General features: G+C 38.0%; 1 protein-coding gene across 1 annotated transcript in view; it reads right to left on the bottom strand.

Moving 5' to 3' along the window:
* PHLPP1 (PH domain and leucine rich repeat protein phosphatase 1) overlaps positions 1–22,171 on the bottom strand; it is a 211,647-nt gene that overhangs the window by 34,837 nt on the left and 154,639 nt on the right. Inside the window, exons 6-10 of the mRNA XM_007463703.1 lie at positions 21,470–21,700; positions 15,466–15,668; positions 14,104–14,164; positions 11,412–11,507; positions 7,074–7,229 (exon numbers count right to left, since the gene is read on the bottom strand). Coding sequence (XP_007463765.1) covers positions 7,074–7,229; positions 11,412–11,507; positions 14,104–14,164; positions 15,466–15,668; positions 21,470–21,700 — 747 coding nt within the window. The remainder of the gene's footprint in view (positions 1–7,073; positions 7,230–11,411; positions 11,508–14,103; positions 14,165–15,465; positions 15,669–21,469; positions 21,701–22,171) is intronic.

Below are 22,171 nucleotides of genomic sequence, written 5' to 3'. Positions count from 1 at the left end.
TCAGCAGGAGGCAAATTAAGTTGGTTTAATCGTCTGGGTGTTGTATTTCCATCAGAATGAGCAACTACTTTAATTTTGTAAAATTTCTCCAGTATGGGTAATGGTTTTACTCAATAAATACGGTGTATAACCCCACCCCCTGCTTTCAAAGCCTCCCCAAAACTAAATTCCTAAAGCACTGAATTTGGTCTCAACTCAGTTTGATATGAGAGAACTTCCTCAAGCTTTTCCCTTATAGGTTTGTTTTTTTTTTTTTTTTTTTTTTTTTTTTTAAAAAGCATGCTTGTTATCTTTATAAATTTATTTATTTATTTATTTTTGGCTGTGTTGGGTCTTCGTTTCTGTGCGAGGGCTTTCTCTAGTTGTGGCAAGCGGGGGCCAGTCTTCATCGCGGTGCGCGGACCTCTCACTATCGTGGCCTCTCTTGTTGAGGAGCATAGGCTCCAGACGCGCAGGCTCAGTAGTTGTGGCTCACAGGCCTAGTTGCTCCATGGCATGTGGGATCTTCCCAGACCAGGGCTCGAACCCATGTCCCCAGCATTAGCAGGCAGATTCTCAACCACTGCGCCACCAGGGAAGCCCCCCTTATAGGTTTTTGTAATAACTCTATAAAAGACTTGTTTAATGTGCCATGAGAGTTTCATCCATAGAACCCTCTTCACTATGCAACCCTCTTATAATCATTAGAGAAAAGCAGTAACATATCACTTTTTCTCATTTGTAAAATGCTCTCTAGAGACCACAGCTCTTTCCTATTTCCTGTTTCACTTGATTCTCCCAACATCCCAGAGATGTCCCCCTTATATTTCACAGAAGACAAACTGAAGCTGAGAAAAGTCAAATTACCTGGCTGTTGTTAAATAGTGATTAGTGTCAGAGCCAGAAATAAACCCAGATCTCACCAATCTTAGAGTCCACTATTTCCTAACAAAATTCAACTGATAAAAACAGTAATAATAAAACTTTCCTGAGGACATTTTCATAGGCCTTCTCCAAAAAAGCTGGAGGCCAAGCAGGGCACCTGCTGGGTAGTGTGAAGACCACATGTGCACAGCGCTTCAAACTCCATTCCTAAAATAACTTAATAAATAGCACAGTACTCAAAAACTTTTCTTAGCAGGAAGTGCAAACCTTGTACAGAAAAGACTCACATACAACTCCTGCCCTGAAGCATTTGGAAAGTTGCCAATGACAGCAGTGAGACAAATCCACTTCTTGCTTCTTGAGCAATTTTACTCTCTTCTTCCCTGGCACATTCTGTTCCGTCTGCTCTAGCTCATCTAGGTTTTTTTGTTTTGTTTTTATTTTTCAGTAATTCCCAGCACACCCTTAAATTTTACAGCCAAATTCTGTCCTGAAACAAAGCACAGGATTTGGTACCACAACAGGTCTACCTATTTGCAGGCATACCAGGCATTCTGCATTCAAATGATTTTTCTGCAGATCAGTACTGGGACTTGTAAGTCTATTGAAAATGCAAAAGGCTAAGACCCTAAGCACAGCAAAATTCTTTGACTTTTATACAGCTCCCTGATTTCTAGCCGGCAAAATCTTCCAGAGGTGCCAAACAAAATGCTCTAAATTCCTTATCATTTGTCCATACAACACAACGCTTTTGACAATTTCATCTATTGATATCTTCAGAAGACTGATAGCTCTTAAAGCAGGGGCTTTCAAACTTTTCATTAATGGCAACCAAGAGTACAAAATACATTTTACATGACCACCCAGTACAGATGCAACATATACACGTGTAAATGAAACAAAAGTTTCTTGAAACAATACTTAACCTTACTCTATCTTACACTGATATTTTCTATGCCATTTTTTTAAGTGCTGGTAGAAACCCACTAAATTACTACACCTCACTTATCAGTTTGAAAAAAGGACGCCTATTACTCATTGTCTAGCAACATCACCTAACAGTGAGGATTGCATGTGAAGAGAAAGTGCGTACGTATAGCCTAACAGAACTCACACACTATTATTTTGAAAGATCTGAAAATCTGCCTGGCTTGGGCAGTAAAGATCATAAGCCTACAGAGCAAAGGAACAAAGGTTACACAGATGTATGAACTGTTGAACAAGAACTCGAAAAGAATTAATTTTAAAAATTAAGTATAATTAATTAAGAATTAGTTAACATTGATTTAACACTATAAATTAATCTAAAGATATCCTAATTTCATCAATTATACCACTGATGTTCTCTATCTGGTCCAGAATCCAATTTAGGATCGCACATTCCATTTCCTTATCATGCCTCATCTGTCTCCTCTAATCAGTCTTAATTTAGATTTGTTTGATGTTTTATCATCATTAGAATTTAGAATAATGTGATGCATTTCTGGCAAAAACACATAGAAGTGATGTTGTGCCTTTGTTCCTGAAGGTATGTGATTCTCAACTTCAACTCCCAGGTATTCTTATTGAGTAGGTCAGCATAAGTCTTCAAAAATCTATAGAATTAAGAATTCTGATGATTGGCCAAGTTGAGTCAGTAGAACTGAGATAAGGGCCAGAAATCTGCATGTTTAGTAAGTAATCTAGGGGATTATGAACACACTCTGAGAAACACTATTTTATTTCACTACGGCTCTCAAAACATCAGAACTTCCCAAGATAGCTCTCTTCCCTTAAGAAAAATAGTGTAGGCATAACAGCTCTTCAAAATGCCAGAAATATCTATCTTTGCCAAAAGCCACCAGTTGTCATGGTTAATCGATCACGCTCTCCCAAATTTTCTATTCCCTTTTAGTCCCCTTGATATTTACACATATTCTGTCTGAGTCACTAAAACTTATGGTCTGTGATGTGACTAATACTCTGGGGATATTGTAATAATTACCATGTACTTCATTTGTACATACACTCTCCCCATTCCCATCCCCTGAAAATACCTTGTTCTGTTCCAACCAAGGATAAAAACAGACCCTAATCCCCACCCACAATAGGAATCTATAACTCTCCTTTAAAGGGCCCATTGTTACTGATCTCATCAGGAGCAGCTCTCTGGCCATGATGTGAGAGTGCATATGTGAAATGGACAGGGAACCAGCCATTGCCGAGATTTCAGAAAGGACAGAAGGATGGCAGTACCTCATCCATCCAACTTGGTGACCCACAGGGAATATCTACTCCCACTCTTGCCCATCTGTTGATGAAAACTGTTTATCTGAAACTCTTTTGGGGGTTTCCATCAAGAAAATTCTCAACTCTAAGCAAAAAGGGATAAGATGAGAGATCTAGGCCGGTAAGATCCAGATAAGAATACTTGCCAGTTCCCCTCACAGAACCAAATCCTGCCCTGACCACAAGATACAAAATCACAGTCAACTTCTCAGCAAATATGGTCTAACATATTTTATATCTGTCTATAGTTTTTGAGCTGCCAGTCAAAAGAAACAAAACTCAAAGAAGAATATGGAGGGTAAACTCATAAACTTAAACTGTTGATTCAGGTCATAAGAATTTTAATAAAATCGGTCTGAAGTTTTCAGAGGAAGATAAAGATATCACTAAAAGTCATCTAATTTAAAGTAGATTCCCCTCTCTTACCTGGTTACCTGCTACCAGGTAAAGCAGATTAAAATACACGATTCTAAAGCTGTAATATCTCAGAGACAATATTATATAATCAAAACCATGACACTGTGTTTTAGCAGAAAGATTCAGAGCTAAAGAAATCTCCTTAGAAAGAGAGTTTAAGTTCAGCCTTTTGCTGTGTCCAATAACATGTTTTTCTGACAGTTCTCATGAAGCTTCCAAGCACAAGTTCTACTTAGAGAACAAACAAAACCATTTTTAACTTATGAAGACTTGTATTCAGGCCTTTTCCTCAGTTATATAACCAAACACAGAACTGGTAACAATAATTTATTACCCCCCCCAAAAAAAAAGAAAAAAGAAAAAGTGAGCATCTATATATTTTTTAAGATTTCTATTATGGAGCAAACTGAATGGAAGGAGAAGTTTCATTACTCCCTGGGGCTATAGCTGCCAAACACAAAGCCCTGTATTACACAACAAAGTGCAGTTCTGCACACCAGAAGCCTAAATTAAAACCAATCCTATCATTTTCCTTCTCCTTTACCCTCTCAACCCCACCTTTTATTACAGTTTATTGTGCAGTTATTTTAAGCTCAGCATTAGGTTGTAAGCTCCTTGAGGGTAATACCAATGTTAGCCATTTTTCAATCCCCTGCAGTACCCAGCACAGGGACTTAAACTTACAAGGTAAGACATTGGCCATCCTGAACCACGTAAATGAAAACAAATCACAACTGAAACCACCTGCAAAGAGCTTGTGAAGATTCTTTCCCAAAAAACCCTCTTTTAATATTTTAAGCTTCATGTTTTCTAGGTTGACCTGCTCCCACAGTAGTCAGTAGTAGTTTATTCCTTCCCCTCAAGCTAATCAAACCAAATATACAGTAGCTCTACATTTCCCTGAATGTAAATTATGTCTCGATTAAAATTTTTTTTTTTAATTTAGATAGAGAAAACCTCAGTTATTTAGGTTTTGGAAAGGGGATAAATAGAAAAAGTATTATCCCTTTAAGAAGCAGTAAATAGTTTGGTAAAGCATAGGGAATAGAGTCAATATTTTTATCATAACTCTGTATGATGTGTAATCTATAGAAATATCAAATCACTATGTTGTCTACCTTAAATTAATATACTATTGTAAAAGTCAACTACATTTCAATTTTAAAAAGTTCTATTTTTCTTGTCTTCCAACAAGTGAAATAATACAAGAATGTTGTTCAAAAAAGAACTCATCGACTTTACCCCACCCTCTTTATAACCCTATCTGCCTGAGAGAACCAAACCTCTTAACCTTTCTGACTCAGAGTCATGACAATAAGGTCAGTTGCTACACGAGGCTGGAGATGGGGTTATTGCATTGCTTGGAAAACAAAGGCACTGGAATATGCCTTCCTGGAAAAGTTTCTTACTTCTGCCTCTTTTGGTCATTTGCTTTTCTCTCATAAAATAAAAGCAGGATGCTTGCTCTTTCTAATTCACTCAGCCCCTTACTCCAGCACTTCCCTGTGCTGGAAGGGCATCTGGCACGGCCTGCCCTCCTCCCAAGACCTACAGAGGCTGCCTACTTCCCCCGCACCAGCCCCTATTTTCCAAAATGCAGCTGGCTCTGGATAGGCCGATTTATTCAGACTAGGGTATTTCTGCCTAAATGCCTTTAGCTTACGCTGTAGGCTCAGCTTATTCTGCTCTCCTTGATAGCAATGTTCCCTTTCAGTGGCTCAATTCAGGTCCTAAATTTTCCATACTGCATGACCAGAAATATTCTAGTTCATACAATCACCCCTTTTGCAACATACAGATTCCATCTGGGACTGTACAGAATAGACAACAAGGGAAAACCTGCGCAAGGCCACAAAGTCAACAGTCCACGCAGCGGTTCTCAACCCTGGGAGTCAGCAGAATTGCCTGTGGAACAATCTAAGTTAAAGTTGCCCCTCACAACCGCTCATCTGAACATGAACACACAGTCTCCTGGACCACACTGTGAGCGACCTCAGGCACACACTGTCAGATCTGGCTGGCACCAGGGAGACTCAATGACTGCTTAGGGACGCCTCTAGAGAATGAAAAATATATTCAAGTGTCCCTTTAAAATAAAATTCTCAGAGATGAATAAAGAATGATTATTATCTATTGGAGAGTTCCAGCACTATTTACCTACTCTCCTAGCCATGACCTTATAAGACTCAGATTCAAAAATGGTTTTATCTCACTCAAAGACTCCTAAAACCCGAATCCATCTCCCTTCTGGTTTCTACCGATTCAGTGTAGATCCCCCAGGAGAACAAGTGGATTCTCATTATAAAACTGCACCCAAATTTTCCCTAGTAAGCCTTATGAAAGAAAACACAAGGCTACAACACGACATAGAATTCTCCACAGGGGAAGAAACCAAATCCTACAGTATTCATAACAATAAGAAACAGGTCTAGGGCTACCCATAGGCTGTGCACTGTCCTTTGATATGAATGCAAAAGCAAGAACAATTCTTTAAATTATCTTGAAATATTGTTCTTTTTGTCAGGGGAATGACATAGCACCAGTCAATTACAATGTAACAATCCCATTTCCCCACAATTCCATTATTTCTCAATAATTATACCAGTAGGAATTCATTGTAACTTACATTAAGTACAGAGAATAATTTTTTTTTTTAAATGAGGAAAACAAAGGAAAAGGAAAGGAATGCTGGACATGTTCTCCATCTTGATCTGGGTGATGGCTATGGGGTATATATGTATGTAGAAGTTCATTGAGCAGTATGCTCAAGAGCTGTACACTTTTTGACTGTAAGTTACATCTTGATAAAAAGATTTTTTTGAAAAAGGAAAAGGAGAGAAAGAAAAAAACGCAAATCCAAGATCAAGGGTAGTATTTAAAATTCCTTAAATTTTTTACCTTTCATTAAACAAATATTTATTGAACATCTTAGAAAGGAACCCTCCTATACTGTTGATGGGAACAATTTCTTTAAATACTTAGTAAACAAGTTATTTAGAAAAATGCTCTTCGTTCAAAAAGAAAATAGTTTAAATGCAAGGGTAAACCTGTGGTAAAGATAAGACAATTGGTAAAAAAAAAAAAAAAAAAAAAAAAGGAACACTCTAGGAAAATCTATCTCTGTCACCCAAAGTCATAAATATGTGAAAGCAAGAACAGAGAATCCTAAGGTAATTACACTAAGCCTAGAGCGGGCTGCACAAGCTTTGACCAGGCAGCAAACTTCCCACCCTTGTTTTTATAGCGACACCTCCACAGCTCACGCTTATGCACAACTCAACCCACTTAAGGAATCAAAATTAAAGAAGCAGAGAAATTAAGAAAGACTCTCTAGGATATTCCTTCCTCTATTTCCTACAAAATGGTGACAGAAGTGGCTGGCAATACCATTTTCTTCATAAATCTAGGACAGATAGATAGTCACAAAGTCCACTTTAAAAGGTCTGAGATCACCTAAGATAAGAATGCTAATTAGGGGGCATCTTACAAGTCGATGAACAACCAAAACAAACCAGCAGCTTTACCTGTCGGCCTTCATCAGAAGGTTGGGTGGCAGCTCCAGGAGCTGGTTGTGCTGCACATCCAAGACCTCCACTGAGGTTCTTTCTAGCCTTTCGGGAAGCCTTGTCAGCTGGTTGTGTCCCGCCAGTAGTTTCCGGAGACTACTATTACAAAATAAGCTGTGCAAACAAGGACAAAGACAGAAGGAAACTTACTGAGAGCTCATTTGGGATGAAGTTTTCAAAATGAATAGGAGTAGGAAAAGACTTAAAATTCTCTAAGAAACCTAAATTCATTCAGAGCAAGTGCAAATTCATATTAACGTAAGCTCAAAGTTGGAGCTGTTCATATTTCAATACTTTCCATACTTAAAAAAAAAAAGAGGATGGGAATAACTATGAAAAGGGATATTTAACAAAGCAGCTCTACTTAGTGAAAAAGAAAACGAGTTTCATAGAAGACACCAAAGGCAGCAGCCTAGTCTTGTTAAACTCACAAGGCAAACTGTGAAAGGCTGTAGGCTTCCCCAGGCAGGGATTACATCTGGTATCACCCTGGAACGCTGGGGGTTTTACCCACAATAGAATCTGAATAAATACAGTTGAGCAGTTTTTACTTACGAAGTCAACATTCAGTAAGAATTCTTTTGTCCAGTTAAACTTTTACCAATGACAACTGAAAAAATGCTACATTTTCCTCAGTTGCATTTCACAATAATTATTTCTCTCTTTCCTCACTTCCCTAAATCTGTATATTTCTATTTTCTCTTTGGCTTAATCCTAGACCAAAGTAGGATTATATTCTCCCTCCTAAAGAGAATAGAACTCACTCAATGCAGTATTTTCTTTTGAGCATCAAACAAGCTATTGGGAAGCTTGACTGTGTTTTTCTTCTATGGGTTATCAAAACTGCAACAAATGATGAGTATGTGTTAATCTTATGTAAATCTGCTTTAGGATCACTTAAGACCTCATAGAGAATAAAGCAGGTCCTGGGTTAAACACAGAAATCTGGGGACTGTGGGAAAATGAGGTTATAATTTGCATCCGGATCACACTGGAATGAGAACTCATTTACACTGCTGTCAAAGAATGAGGCTTCCTCACCCACCTCCAGTTTCCCACCATTCTGACCTCACTGACATCCAAAGTTCTTAAATCACTCTATATTACAGCTGTAACTTTATTCACTTTAAGTATCAAAACTAGATTCTTTGTTCACAAAGATGCTAGCAACCTGTCTCCACACTGTGACACCATGGGCCCCCATTAAAGATATACCTGACTTTGCAGGTTTAGGTATTAATGTGACAAGACAATCTGTCCAGGACTGTCATTCAGTCACAGCTATCACAGGGGCCAGTCTCTGTAACGCTCACTTCAACCTAATAATTCAGGATTTGGTCCACCAATTTTACTGTCTTGCTGGGCCTGGTATACAATTTAGAATTCTTAGAGAGTAGAATGGGATTATTTCTCTCTCTCTCTCACACACACACTTCACCCTTACATAGACAGATAACTGAAAGACAGGTTACAAAATCTTTATCTTCATTTTTCCAGATAAGAAAGGAGATTTGATAACTGTAGGATGAGTATAAATGCTAGTAACTGGATTTGTTCAATTCTTTTGGATACTATGAATTAAAATAATTAAAATAGCTTCTTTTCCTTTCAGTACAGCTCCACTGCTAAACATGAATTTCTGTTTTCTCAGACCCTTCACACACATCACCTAGACAAACAAAGCTTGAATGTTAAACCAACTTCTAACGAATCACTGTCTTGGGCTGGATATTAGATCAATGATAGGGCCGATACAAAGTTTGCAACTAAACAACACCATAAATGAGAAAACATGTATTGTTTTTGTCCCATGTGTTAAAAACACAGACATACACAAAAACAAACACTGTTTAAATTTTTTGACAAGACAGCATTTGGATTTCCTTTGAATAAGCATTTGTTTAGATCCCAAAAAAGCCTGTACTAATGCAGAGCAAATCAAAGATTAATTAGCTTTGGGGAAAACTGGGTAAGATATCAGTTATCTTGTATTTATTTAATTGTTGGTTTATTTATATAATATCTTTGTTGTAGCGTACAGTGACACAGAGGCCTTAGACTCCAACATGCTATATGTGTTAAACTGGGGAGGTCAAAGTAGGGAAGAGAAAAACAGACAGAAAGATAACAGTACAAAAATTTTTTTTAACAAATTATTTTTCCTCATTAGTAGTAGTAGCCTGTTTTCTTTTTTGCTGTTTGTCTTCTAAAAGGGTCTCTCTCTCTCCCCCTCCTTCACATACACACATACACACACACACACACACACACACACACCTGTCCACGGGGCACATCACCAAAGTCCTTTTGATAATGGTGACGGGCTATACTGGGTCACCTAAATGCTCACTCAACATAAAACTCTAAAGCAAAAAGCATTTTCAAATGGACTGAATTTACAGGCATAACATATGGCTGAGAAACAAAGTAAAATCAACTGAGCTTTCCAGGGATTGAAAATGTAAATTGATTTCTTCCACAAGAGCTAGACTCCAACACAATGTTATCCAACAGAAATACCATGCAAGACACATACGTAATTTAAAACTTTTTAGTAGTCACATTTAAAAAAGTGAAAAGAAACAGGTAAATTAGTTTTTACAGTACACTTTTTATTTGACCCAATATATCCAAAATACTATTGTAACATGTAATTAATATACAATATCATTGAGATATTTTGCATCCAGTGTATATTTTATACTTCAACACTTCTCAGTTAGGACTAGTCACGTTTTAAGTGCTCAAAAGCCCCTCAGCTAATGGCTACTGGCTGTCATAGTGGACAGCTGAACTCTGACACATTTACTGGGCTTACTAAGCAGGTGTGTTTCATGATCCTTGTCCTTTACAAGAGAACAGAGGAATACGATCATAAACCTTTAGAGATCGTGTATCTAAGTTTACTCCAAAACAGTGATATATTTCTACAATTTTTCATTGATATTTTTTACTATATATGGCTAAAAATGGGGCTTCCCTGGTGGCACAGTGGTTGAGAGTCCGCCTGCCAATGCAGGGGACACGGGTTCGTGCCCGGGTCCGGGAAGATCCCACATGCTGCGGAGCGGCTGGGCCCGTGAGCCATGGCCGCTGAGCCTGCGTGTCCGGAGCCTGTGCTCCGCAACGGGAGAGGCCACAGCAGTGAGAGGCCCGCGTACCGCAAAAAAAAAAAAAAAAAAAAAAAAAAGATAAATAAGTAAATAAACAAACAAATAAACTAACGACTTACTCTGTTCAGTGACTGGCTGAGAATAGTGGAAATACCTAGACCTGAGTTGTGGCAGCCACTAGGCACAAGTGGCTATTTAAATTTAAACTAATTAAAATTAAATAAAATTTAATATTCAGTTCCTTGGTCACACTGTCCACATTTCAAGTGCTCAACAGTCACATGTGGCTAGTGGACACTGTAGTGAAGAGCACAGATACAGACCATTTCAATCATCACAGAAAGTTCTTCAGGACAGCAGTGGGATAGACTACTCTTCTGGTTATTAATTGCATGGCTAGTCACTAACAGTCCAATAATATTTTATGCCACAATTAGCCAACTTGAAGATATTTGTCTCGATCTATGGATACCAGATATCATCATGTGGTTGCTTTACAATCTTGCCATTAAAGTGAATATTATGAAATAAAACTGAGAGAGAAGGAAAGAGAAGTTCTTCGACCTTCTACTCCAAATTTCACACAAGAAAAATAGAAATCTAGTCTGCTTTTTCTGATTTAATGATCTAATAATCTTTTTGGTTTTAGGGTTACATTCAAATAAAACCAAAAATTATTTGTGGGTAAGGCAGACATGTAAGACAATGGACAGAAGGCAAAGATTCTGAAAGAATTAAGATTACAGAGGTGAACAAATCATGTTTGCTGAGTCTCTGAACATTTCTTTTGGCTTATTTGAAAACTTCCACCAAGCATCAACTGCCACGTGGCTTTGTGAAGTCTGGCTCGGAGTCAAAGCCTTGGTCTACCCATCACTGCATGATAGAAGATTGTGCCTCAAAGATACCAAGAGAGGTAAAAGATACTAAGTAAGGTTTTATTATTATTTTTTTGGCCACGCAGTGTGGCATGTGGGATCTTAGTTCCCCAACCAGGATGGAGCTCATGCCCCCTGCATTGGGAGTACAGACTCTTAACCACTGGACCACCAGGGAAGTCCCTAAATAAGTTTTCGGAGCAAACTCTTTCAGGGGTTCATAATAACAAATTAAACACTGAATCAGCAATTTTTTCCATTGCTCATCTAATTTGAGATTCTCTAACTTAATCTGTAATACTCACCGTGCAGGAAGTTCACATATTTGATTATGGCCAATATCCAAAACTTCTAGCTTTCGGCTTTCACATACCCACTCAGGCACGTTTTCTAAACGGTTCCTAAATATAAGAATATACAATTCTTTTTTATTGGAATTTGGCTTAAAATATGGTTCAAAAGTCAAAATAATTATATAGCACAATAAAACACGTGAAATACCCAATTACAGTGAGTATAAATCAAAAGGATATGTGTATTCACTTTAATCTGAAGCAAGATGAACTGTGAGAAGGAATAAGAAATAAAGAAAGAGTAGCAAAGAACACAGTCACATCATCTGCATCATCTCTAAAGTCTAAAAAAAAGTCTGGTTCCCAGAATTACTATCCCAAAATGTCTATAAACCTATGTAAGCTTAGGGAGAAGATGTCTTATACTGGAAAACAAACAAATAAACACATATACACACACTTCCAGTTAAGGTAAATAGTCAAATGGTATAAAATAGTTTTATTTTCCAATTTGCATTTTTACCCTTAACATGAAAAATTTTCCTAACTCCAGAAGGTACCACGAGAGCAGTGCCATAGACAAATGGAAAGAAATGGCAGCAATGAAAAGATACACTGACCCTTAAGTTCAGAATTAATTACTTGAAAACATTTACTTAGGCATTAGACAGTAATTATAATTACCGGAAACAAGTAAACTAAACCAATGGTAACTTAAATTGTTAAATGAATTGACCACATCTTAGATAAATCTACTATATTTGAATGTCTCCTTAGTCACAGATGGCTCCTTAGTCACAGTCATAGCTTTTTACCTTCTTTTTAAAATATGTGAAATGACTAGGCACAAAAATCTAACATGGTATGTATGTTATGACTACAATCCTTTAAAAACAGATGAACAAGTCTGTGAAAAGTATGATGCTTGGAACAAGGATTATATTAGAGTAAAAGTTTTTGCTATTATATCAACTTTTCAACTAAAATATAGAAAAGAAGGCATTATTTTCTGTTTAGTGTTTATATAGGTACACACGGTTCTGGCTTTGAAGCTCTACAGACTGACACACTTAATTACTTTACTGTACAGTAGTTAATCCCTAAAACATCTCAATAAGATAGGTGAGTGAAAGTACCCTTCAGTATAAGCAACCTCACAATATAGCAATAAAATTCCTCTTAAGTGATAAAATAACCTAGAACTCTGAACTTGAGGATCTCTAAGAACCTAGTAAACACTATAAGTAACAGCTCAGTTCCTTTAGAGAACATAAATACACAAGAGAGGGTGAAATACCTAGAGCTATGTGAGGGGAAGCAGAGGTTTTTCTACGAGAATGTCCTACAGTTTGGGAGGTGGATTAGGCAGAGCACGTCACACTAAAGATGCTGGACATGCGAGTTAAAAACAAGATGAATAGCATTTAAGTGCAGAATTCAGGGACCAGCATGACATAAGAGTCTCCAATTCAGTCTCACTTAGGGGTTTCAATGGGAACCATTTGCCAATTATATACTATAAATAAAAGAAAAATAGATTCACTCTATGGCCAATTCTCTGGAATAAATCTGTTCAAGATATTTATATGCACCCATGTATGCAAACCCTACTCCTGTACTCTTATTTAAATGCTGAAGATAATAATATTCAAGGCTGACAGAAAAAAAAACAAAAGAAAGAACTTAGGTAGTATCTGACTTAAAATTCATTAAACAAAACTGTCTGACATGAATTTAGTAGGAAATGTATGAAGCACTACTCATAAAGGATTTAATAATTGTAAATTTCTAATAAAACTAATTGTAATCATTCTCACGTCAGCTAAATTCTGACACATTCTGACATAATTATGATTGAGAGTATTATTAAAATATCTAGGTTTGTGTACTTTCATGACTAAAGGCAAATTCTGCACCTGACAAATCACATATCAGTTGTATCAGATTTTACACACTGACATGAGTTAACAGTTGTCACGTTGACAGGGCCACATGCTCCCATGTACTGCAGTCATTCAGGAAAGTCTCGGTTGTTACCTTTGGAATTAAGTTAAAAGTGAGTTTCAATTTAGTGTGTTGAGATTATGAAAGTCTAATTTGTGCAAATACATGCTTTGGGCCTTCAGGGAAAAGTCTACTACAATATTTGTGGGAACCAGAGTACACATGACACACTGTAGTAGTGAATTTGTATAAAAGGTGTTCACAAATGAGCTGAGAAAAGTGAGCAGGCTGTATGGAAGTCTTACTTTGGCAGTCTCAGCCAGCACTTTTTAAGAGTTCTTAGTAAGGAGATGTATATACAAAACAGAGGCAAAAAATCAAAGAGCTATACAGCACAACATATATTTTTAATGAAATTAACAACATTTCAGAGAAAGACATAAAGATATGGTTAATATAACTAAAGATGTACTGGACCTTCCAGCCATACAACCCTCAACTGACTAATCTTTCAAGCGTAAACCTGGCATTCAAACCGGTGTCCACATCAACATCTTGATTCTTCTGGTGTCAACTATAGTATACAAATGAAGTACATACTTTAACTGACAGACAGTTGCATGCATTTTTCAGAGGATAAGTATTCAACACTAGTGAATACCTTCAAGATATATAAAAAGTTCTTATGCCGAAGTTGAGACAGAATCATCTGAATAATTTTCAAGCAGACCCCAGAGTGCTCTAGGACTTGCCTTCTTACCTTGAAACATCCATGTAGGACAGATAATTCGGAACTGGGTAAACGTCAAGTTGGACAAGTTCTAGGAAGCAGAAAACAAAAACATTACCATTCAAGTGACACAGAGACTCTTTTTATATGTAGAATATCATTCCTGTGCTTTATTCTCCATGGTTTATTTAGGTTAGGAAATACAATACATCCATTTGTTTAACTTTGAAACTACAGGAAAGTACAAAGAACTTCTAATTTAATCCCAAGATCTTATTCAGAGACTGAAATAAATCACTCATTCTACTTTCCTACCTCTTTCTTATCCACTTACTGTGGCACTCCTCTTGTTATGCCTGCTAAATTTTATCTGGAAGATTAACTGTATGAATACCATTTTTTTTTAAACATTCAGCTTGATAAATATTTGTTCAGCACGTAGTAGTAAATACCTGTTTCCATTCAGTTGCCTGATGGGAGGGAATGGAAATCTTCACTTCAGCAAACATAGGCCCATACGACCTTTTCTGTTTTAGAACTGCCATGATTTCCAATTTCTAAGGAGGAGACCTTATTAAATGAGTAAGACTCTTGCTTTGTGGTGTCCCTGTGGGTATATAATTTGGGTTTCTCTTAAGGTGAGCTCCTTTGTTGGTGAAGCAGGAAATCTGAGACCCTGAATGGAGTCGGAAACAGACCTCCCTTTCACTTTCATTCTCCAGATTTACTATCTTAACAAGGTAGCCCAATCACCCCCCCACCTTACCCCCTGTCTGCCCTTCAAGGAGAAGAGCCAAATCACAAGTGGGAGGAACCTATCTAAATATCACAATGTGAGAAAAACAAATTAGGAACTTTAAAATCTTCCTTTTTGATTCCTTTAAATACCAAACCAGGATTCTTTTATGATTTTTATCTTAGCAAAATTGGAAAAACTTATTTTCCTAAATGAGGAAAGAAAAATCAAAGTGAGGCAGAGAAGATGGCACTGAGTAAATTCTTGGAACCAAAAGAAAAACTCTGGGGACTTCCCTGGTGGCGCAGTGGTTAAGAATCTGCCTGCCAATGCAGGGGACACAGGTTCGAGCCCTGGTCTGGGAAGATCCCACATGCTGTGTAGCAACTAGGCCCGTGAGCCACAACTACTGAGCCTGCACTCTAGAGCCCGCGAGCCAGAACTACTGAGCCTGCGCGCCTAGAGCCTGTGCTCTGCAACAAGAGAAGCCACTGCAATGAGAAGCCCGCACACCACAACAAAGAGCAGCCCCGGCTCGCCGCAACTAGAGAGAGCCTGCATGCAGCAATGAAGACCCAACACAGCCAAAGATAAATAAATTAAATAAATCAATTTAAAAAAAAAAGAGAAAGTCTGATGTGGTCTTTGTTACATACCATTAGAAGAGGTATACAGTGCTTTTAGGATATAGCCACAGATGTTTAATGTCACCAGTTGATTCCTTTCACAGTGTAAAACTTCAATGTTGTTGAAAACCATAGCATCTAGATCACGAAGCTTATTGTCGCGCAGATCAAGCTGAGTGACGTGAGGGAGAAAGTCCACTTCATCTGCTATTAGCTTCCTAATTAGGTTCAGTCTTGAGAGGAAAAGGACATAAATAGACACTATAATTAACTGCAATGTTATAAATAAACAGCCACACCCTCATATGGTGACTAACAAGAAGGACTCAAGTCTCACTCTGTCACAGTCCTCCATGATTTCTTTAATCTCAGTATCTGGCTTTCCTTAACTAGCCAGATTCTCTGGCTATTTCTAGCTACAATTCCATGAGGTCTTAACCTTGAAAATATAATCTGAAACACAATTTAGATCATTAAGGCTGGAAGAGAAATATGCATATTGATTTCACCTTAGTTAATTTAAACGGAGAAAAAAATCATTTGAATGTTTATTTCCAAAGAATCTGGTTGAAAGAACACGAGAAACAAAACCCAGAATAACCCATTAAGCACATTACAACTACATGGATATTTAAGGAAAGAGAGAGGATGAGTGAGCAGGTAGATGAGCAGCCATAAGGGACAGAATTAATCGGTGAACTTGGAAAAAAATAATGAATGGGAGCCAGATGTACACCAGAGACAGGTGTGCAAATATATCTGAATTTTCAGTTGGTTCTGGACCAAAGATTAATTACCAAAACTGTTTCCAATTTTAAAATACTACTTGAAAGAGCAAAGTGCAGAAAACACTGAAACTTGACACGCAGGATTCACTGAGAAGTCATAAAACAAAGGACAATAATGGGGATCAACAAGTTCAGGGCACAGGGAAAAACTGGCAGAGCCTCAGTCATAAGAAGTAGATAGCTAATAGACTAAAGTTGCCATGAATGAGCTGCCAAGAAGATACGTAAGTAGTAATGGGGACTAGCAATCAATATAACAAAAACACATCTAGCTTCAAAGTGGAGAAAAACAGATGAAAATCTCAATTCCTAGCTTGCTAGGCTATGCCCAACTCCTTTACAAACCAACAAACAAGAGAACCTCCTGCTTCTCATTACAAAGCCAACAGAGCGCTGATATCACGCACTTGGTTAGAAGAGCATTAATACAAAGGCAGGAGCTTAGAAACAAGCCAAGTCTTCTCTGCAGTGATTTTCTGCCCTTTGAGAAAATAAAATAAAATGAGGGTAACTAAAATTTTAATAGCAATATCATAAAGCCACTGAAACACAAGGATGAGAGACAAGACAGCAAAGAGCTAGGACTTGTCAACCTGCAAGAACAGCATATTGCCTCCTCAAATGTCCCCAAGATGATTCTTTTTTTTTGCTCCTTTTCTTTTCTATTCCAGGTTGTAAGATTAAAAAACTGGCCTCAACCCAGCAATTTGCCTATCTCCAAATGCTCACTAGATTACTAGAATATGTACACAGAATAAAAAGAAAAAAAAAACCCCAAATCTAATTTTGGATATAAGGGACTGCAGGAATTGAAAAAATGTCCCAGGTTCTCCCTAATCTACACTTTAAATTACCTTCGCTATCATCTCCTCGCGCCCCGCCTCCACTGTATTAACACTAACGTAATTAAAGGGCTGGTTTAATGAGGAGACAAAAGAAAATCTATAAACAGGGAGGTTAGTCTCACTATTCACTTTAAATTGCCAAGTCTTATCAGGATGCAAATATCAAAAGTTTTCAGGCTCACACAATAATACAACTACTTAGGGTGACCTTTTAAAGAGGCAAAATGTGGTAAAAATTTTCTTCCAATAATCTCCTCAGTTAACACAGGCATTTTATTTATTTCATCAGTACTCACTGAGCATTTACTATGTGTTGATCGGCAGTATGAAAATGTTCTAGTTCCAGTTTGCTGCTCAACACTTTGCATATGTGACCTTGAGCAAGTCACCGAAGTCTCTGTTGTCTAATTCTAACCTGTAAAATGGGGATGACACCTTCCTTGTCCTACAAGGCAGTTGAGAAAATCAAATGAATGTATGGGCTGGTGCTTTGTGAACAAGGAAAAGCCATGGTGATGATGATGATGACGATAACCTATGGCTTTGTGTCAATAAGAGATGAATAAAGTAAGGTGCTTGTCAACAGATTCAGTAATTTAGTGAGGAACCAGATATGCTTTAAAGTACGAAGTATAAAGATACAAGTATGTGATAAATGTCATAAATGACGTAAAATACAGAGAATGGTCAAAAAAGATGCTATGCAAGAGGAGCCATCTCATCTGAATCCCAAGGGCAGGTGGAATTCAACAAACGTAAATGGGAGAAGAAAGGCATCCATGAGGAGTTGCTGAATGGCCTTCGGACTGAAGAGAAGAGCAGAAGGTGAGTTTCATGCATGGGTGTAGGGGTCCCTCAGGAGTGCAGGCTATGTGAGAGGAGTGAGAATATGGCTACAAAGGTGGGTTAGTCAATTAATATTTATCAAGTACTGTGCCTACTAAGCGCTAACACTGGGAACTTAAGGATACATAAATAAGAGCAGTGCTTCTCAAGTTATCTCGGGTGAAGGACCTATTTTCTTTTTAATTTAATTTAATTTAATTAATTTATTTATTTATGGCTGTGTTGGGTCTTCGTTCTGTGCGAGGGCTTTCTCTAGTTGAGGCGAGCAGGGGCCACTCTTCATCGCAGTATGCGGGCCTCTCACTATCGCGGCCTCTCTTGTTGCGGAGCACAGGCTCCAGACGCGCAGGCTCAGTAGGTGTGGCTCACGGGCCCAGTCGCTCCGCAGCATGTGGGATCCTCCCAGACCAGGGCTGGAACCCGTGTCCCCTGCATTGGCAGGCAGATTCTCAACCACTGCGCCATCAGGGAAGCCCGAAGGACCTATTTTCTCAACTTCTAATCCATCACAGACTGATGTGTAGTCATATGCACATACCAGGACACAGCTCACTGCACAAGCAGCTCACCCCTGCAAGTTCGCCAACACCTAAACTAGTCTACTCCCTGTACAATGAGATGAGTCTGCTTATATGAGTCTACTTGGATACTGTGGCAATGTCAAGTCACTGTGTGTTTCTAAGATATTAAGTCTCAATTTCTACACATATCTCATTGTAGAAAAGGAGGAAATAGTCGGTTTGCTAGCACAGGCTGGAGGACCACACTTTGAGCAGCTCTGAGCTAGCGCCTCATCCTCAAGGGATTCACAGGCTAGTGGGTTGAAACCAGATGCGAGAGCTTGAATATCTTGAACTAGAGAACTGAAGGCTCTGAGCAAGGCTGTGCTTGCTTAAGAGGCTGTACAATGGCAGCAGATAGCTCAGCTAGGAGACAACAGCAGCAGTGAGAAGGCAAAGGAAGGGACAAGGAGTCAAACTAGCTGCGAGAACTGATGGGATCTGGTGGCAGACTAGAAAATAAGAGTCAAAAATTTTGTGTCTGGATAACCAATGGAGCAGTGTTGCCATTAGCAAAATTAGGAATCCAGGGGAAAGAACTAGTTGAATAGAAAGAAATTAAACTCTGTTTCACATGTAATTTGGGTGAGTGTGTCAATAGGAGAAAGCAAGGTGAAATTATCCTGCTGGCAGCTGAAGTGGAATTAATCCCAAGAAGAGAAATAAGAGGTAGAGAAAAATTGAGGAATATTTACCATGGAGATGAAAGGTAAATGATGAAGTCCTGTGAGTACAGGCAACCAACCACCAAGGCACAAAACAGAAAGAGAGGTGATCGAGGAGAAAGATGTAATATCCACATTTTGGACAGAGAAGAGGAGAAATTATTAATGATGCCATAGAAGAAATAATATCAGACTCAAAAACGTGAATATGAGAAAAAGAATAAGATTAAAAGAAAAATGACTACTTTTAATCTGATGTAATATTTCCATCTGAAGGAATAAAAATTCAATCAATAAAATTAGCCCTCTGCTTACAGAAACTAAGTGAAACTCCCCTTAAATCATTCCACTAGCTTCTGTTTAAAATATTAAGGCAGAATTATAAGCAAATCTGACCAGATTTCTGCCCCCTCAGCTCAGTGGTCTGAAGGGAAGCAGTTACCTACTCATCATCATTTAACATTTACATGTACAAAAGTCTATTCTGGTATTTAAATATCCTGTAACTAATCTCATCTAAAAAAGACCCAATTAGAACTAGAAATCTGAAGAATTTACGAAGCTCTTAATAAGAAGTTACTTCCAAACATATCAGATTGATCTCGTTTGTAAGCTAATTCAGATCAAGAAAAAAGATGCTTTCTTATCCATACCAGGTAACTTATAAATCCCCTCATGCTTGCTGCCTGAGGTCAAAACGACCATCGTTATACCTCTGGGTGGCTGAATTTAAAAAGGGCTCAAATTCTTGAATATGAAGGTTTTCTAAACCCAAGTGACTCAGAGGCAAATAACGTTAACAATTTAGAAAGAAAGTTAACAAGACGAAGTGTTCAGTTCCCTATCCTGTCACACTCCAAAAAGTTCTCAAAGTCAGATAAATTATTACCATTAGAACTCCCTGAACTAAGAATTCTAGGTCTGCAAATTGCTAACACTTCCCCAGGTGCGACAGGCTTGATTCCTTTAGTCTGAGGAAAGGTAAAGCAAATCAACCCTTTGTGGGACTGGAAAGAATGGGTTCCCCGGGGCCAAACCATAAGAATGGAGATGAAAGGGGAGCAAAAGGTGATGCTACTTTATACTGATGAACAGGCCTGAGTGAGGGTCTGGGGTCATCACCAGAGAGGAAAGTGGGTAGTAAAACAAGGAAAGAACCATCAAACAAAGAGGTGAAAAGATGCCAAGACTGACAGCTGAGCAGGGTTCATAAGTAAGAGATCTCAGCAGGTAATAATAACAATATGTAACATGTGCTGGGAGAGTGAGGCATTTACTCCATTCCTTCCAAAACTCTATGAGTTAGATTCTGTTATTAACTGTAATCTAGAGATGAGAACACAGCTGCACAGAGACATTAAATATCTCGTCCAAGATTTAATGTGGTCGTCACTCCCTGGTTAATGGGAAAGTTAGTTTGGCTGAGAAAGTATCAAATTGGGCAAGTTAATATTAAGGCCTAAACCTAATATGTTGCTTTGCAGGAACTCAAGCCCAATGACAGGCTCTTGTTTTTCCTTAAAAAAAGAGAAATTTAGAATGGCTTCCTCCTTGTGTATTGGTTCTTTGTGCATTAGAAAGTAAAACTGAAGTTTACATACGAAGGGATGATGACTGGGCATCTGTGATGTAGCAAGGATTGTGTTAGTGTTTTCAGCTGGAGTTTAGTGTGATCAGATTCAAAATGCAGGTTCCCTTGTTCTTGCAAGGGGTGAGAGTGGAGGTTCTGGCCAAACTTGGGCCTACCAAGAGATTGTGAGTTTTACATCTTTGCAAAGAACTGTAAACTAAGGGCAGACCCATCTGGATAGAAAGAGAGAGAGGAAATTAAAATAAGTAAATTAAAGAAGTAATAAATTTAATTTAATGAATATATTATATTAAGGAAGCCAAGGAAGGGAAAAAAAATTAAGGAGAGATGCTCAATGGTGTCAAATGCCTCAAGCCACAGAAAAGTAGGAATAAGAGAGAAAAATATCCACTTGGCTCTTGATACGGTTTTCATTGACCATAAATAGCTCTCTCTGACTCGATGGGCCTACTGATTCACGCTAATTAAAACTGGGCTCAAACTTGCAAAACCAACTAAGACCTTCAAGATATGTGGTCACTCATCAGTGAGAAAAAAATTTTTTAACAAGTTTCAGGCATGAGCAGACCCTACTACTAATCATTATACTTCCCTCTGGGCAAAAAATAGCAAAGCGGGCCCTTACTGCAACTAACCAGCCTGCTTGCCTCAACAGAAGAATGCCACCAAAAGGGCTATAACCTACCCCCCAAATATAAGCTAACCACTCAAATGGGATATATTTCTTTAAAATGGTTACCTTAGATCCACATGTTTAATGTGAGGCATTTTTCTTAAAGCCTGTAGCCTAAGAGTCTCCATACAGTTTCCAGACATACAAAGCTTATCCACAGCAGTCAATTTCTCCAATACCTCTGGAATGTCAGTGAATTCATTGAAAGAAAGACCAAGATAACTAAGCTGATGCATGTTCTCCAACTCAACAGGAAGGGTCTGGAGAAAATTTCCATCCAACAAAAATGTCTGTAAGCTATTAAAGAAAACATAAGAATTAGCAAGAGAATGTATAAATTTTACATCTTTATTATTAACATACGAGTTCCATAAGTATAGATCATATTACCAGAAAAAGAAAATATACTATTCTTTGCAAAATGCTAAGGACAGGGCCTGAGGCAATAATACACCAGAGAGAAATGATCAGAGATAAACATCTTAATCTTTTACTGAAAACGAAAATTATGACCAATTTTCCCAACTTGGATAGGGATAAATGAGAACAACACAAGCTGACTACAGTGTGAATCAGCCCAAATACCCATCTTTCATTGTTATTGTAAAAAATTAACTTCTAGGTCTTAGAATTCAACATAACTCAGGAACTGAGAAAGTAACCCCTCCTCCCATTTTTAGACACATTCACCTGTAGGGCTCTTCGTTCTAAACAAGGATATTTTAATTTTTTACAAGAATCTGAAAGAAGCTAACAAATGAACTCTAC

The sequence above is a fragment of the Lipotes vexillifer genome, unplaced genomic scaffold, assembly GCF_000442215.2.
Source record: "Lipotes vexillifer unplaced genomic scaffold, Lipotes_vexillifer_v1.1 scaffold868, whole genome shotgun sequence".
In the NCBI taxonomy this organism is placed as follows: Eukaryota; Metazoa; Chordata; class Mammalia; order Artiodactyla; family Lipotidae; genus Lipotes; species Lipotes vexillifer.
The sequence above is the reverse complement of the archived record's forward strand: the minus strand, read 5'-3'. Positions and strand labels throughout refer to the sequence as shown.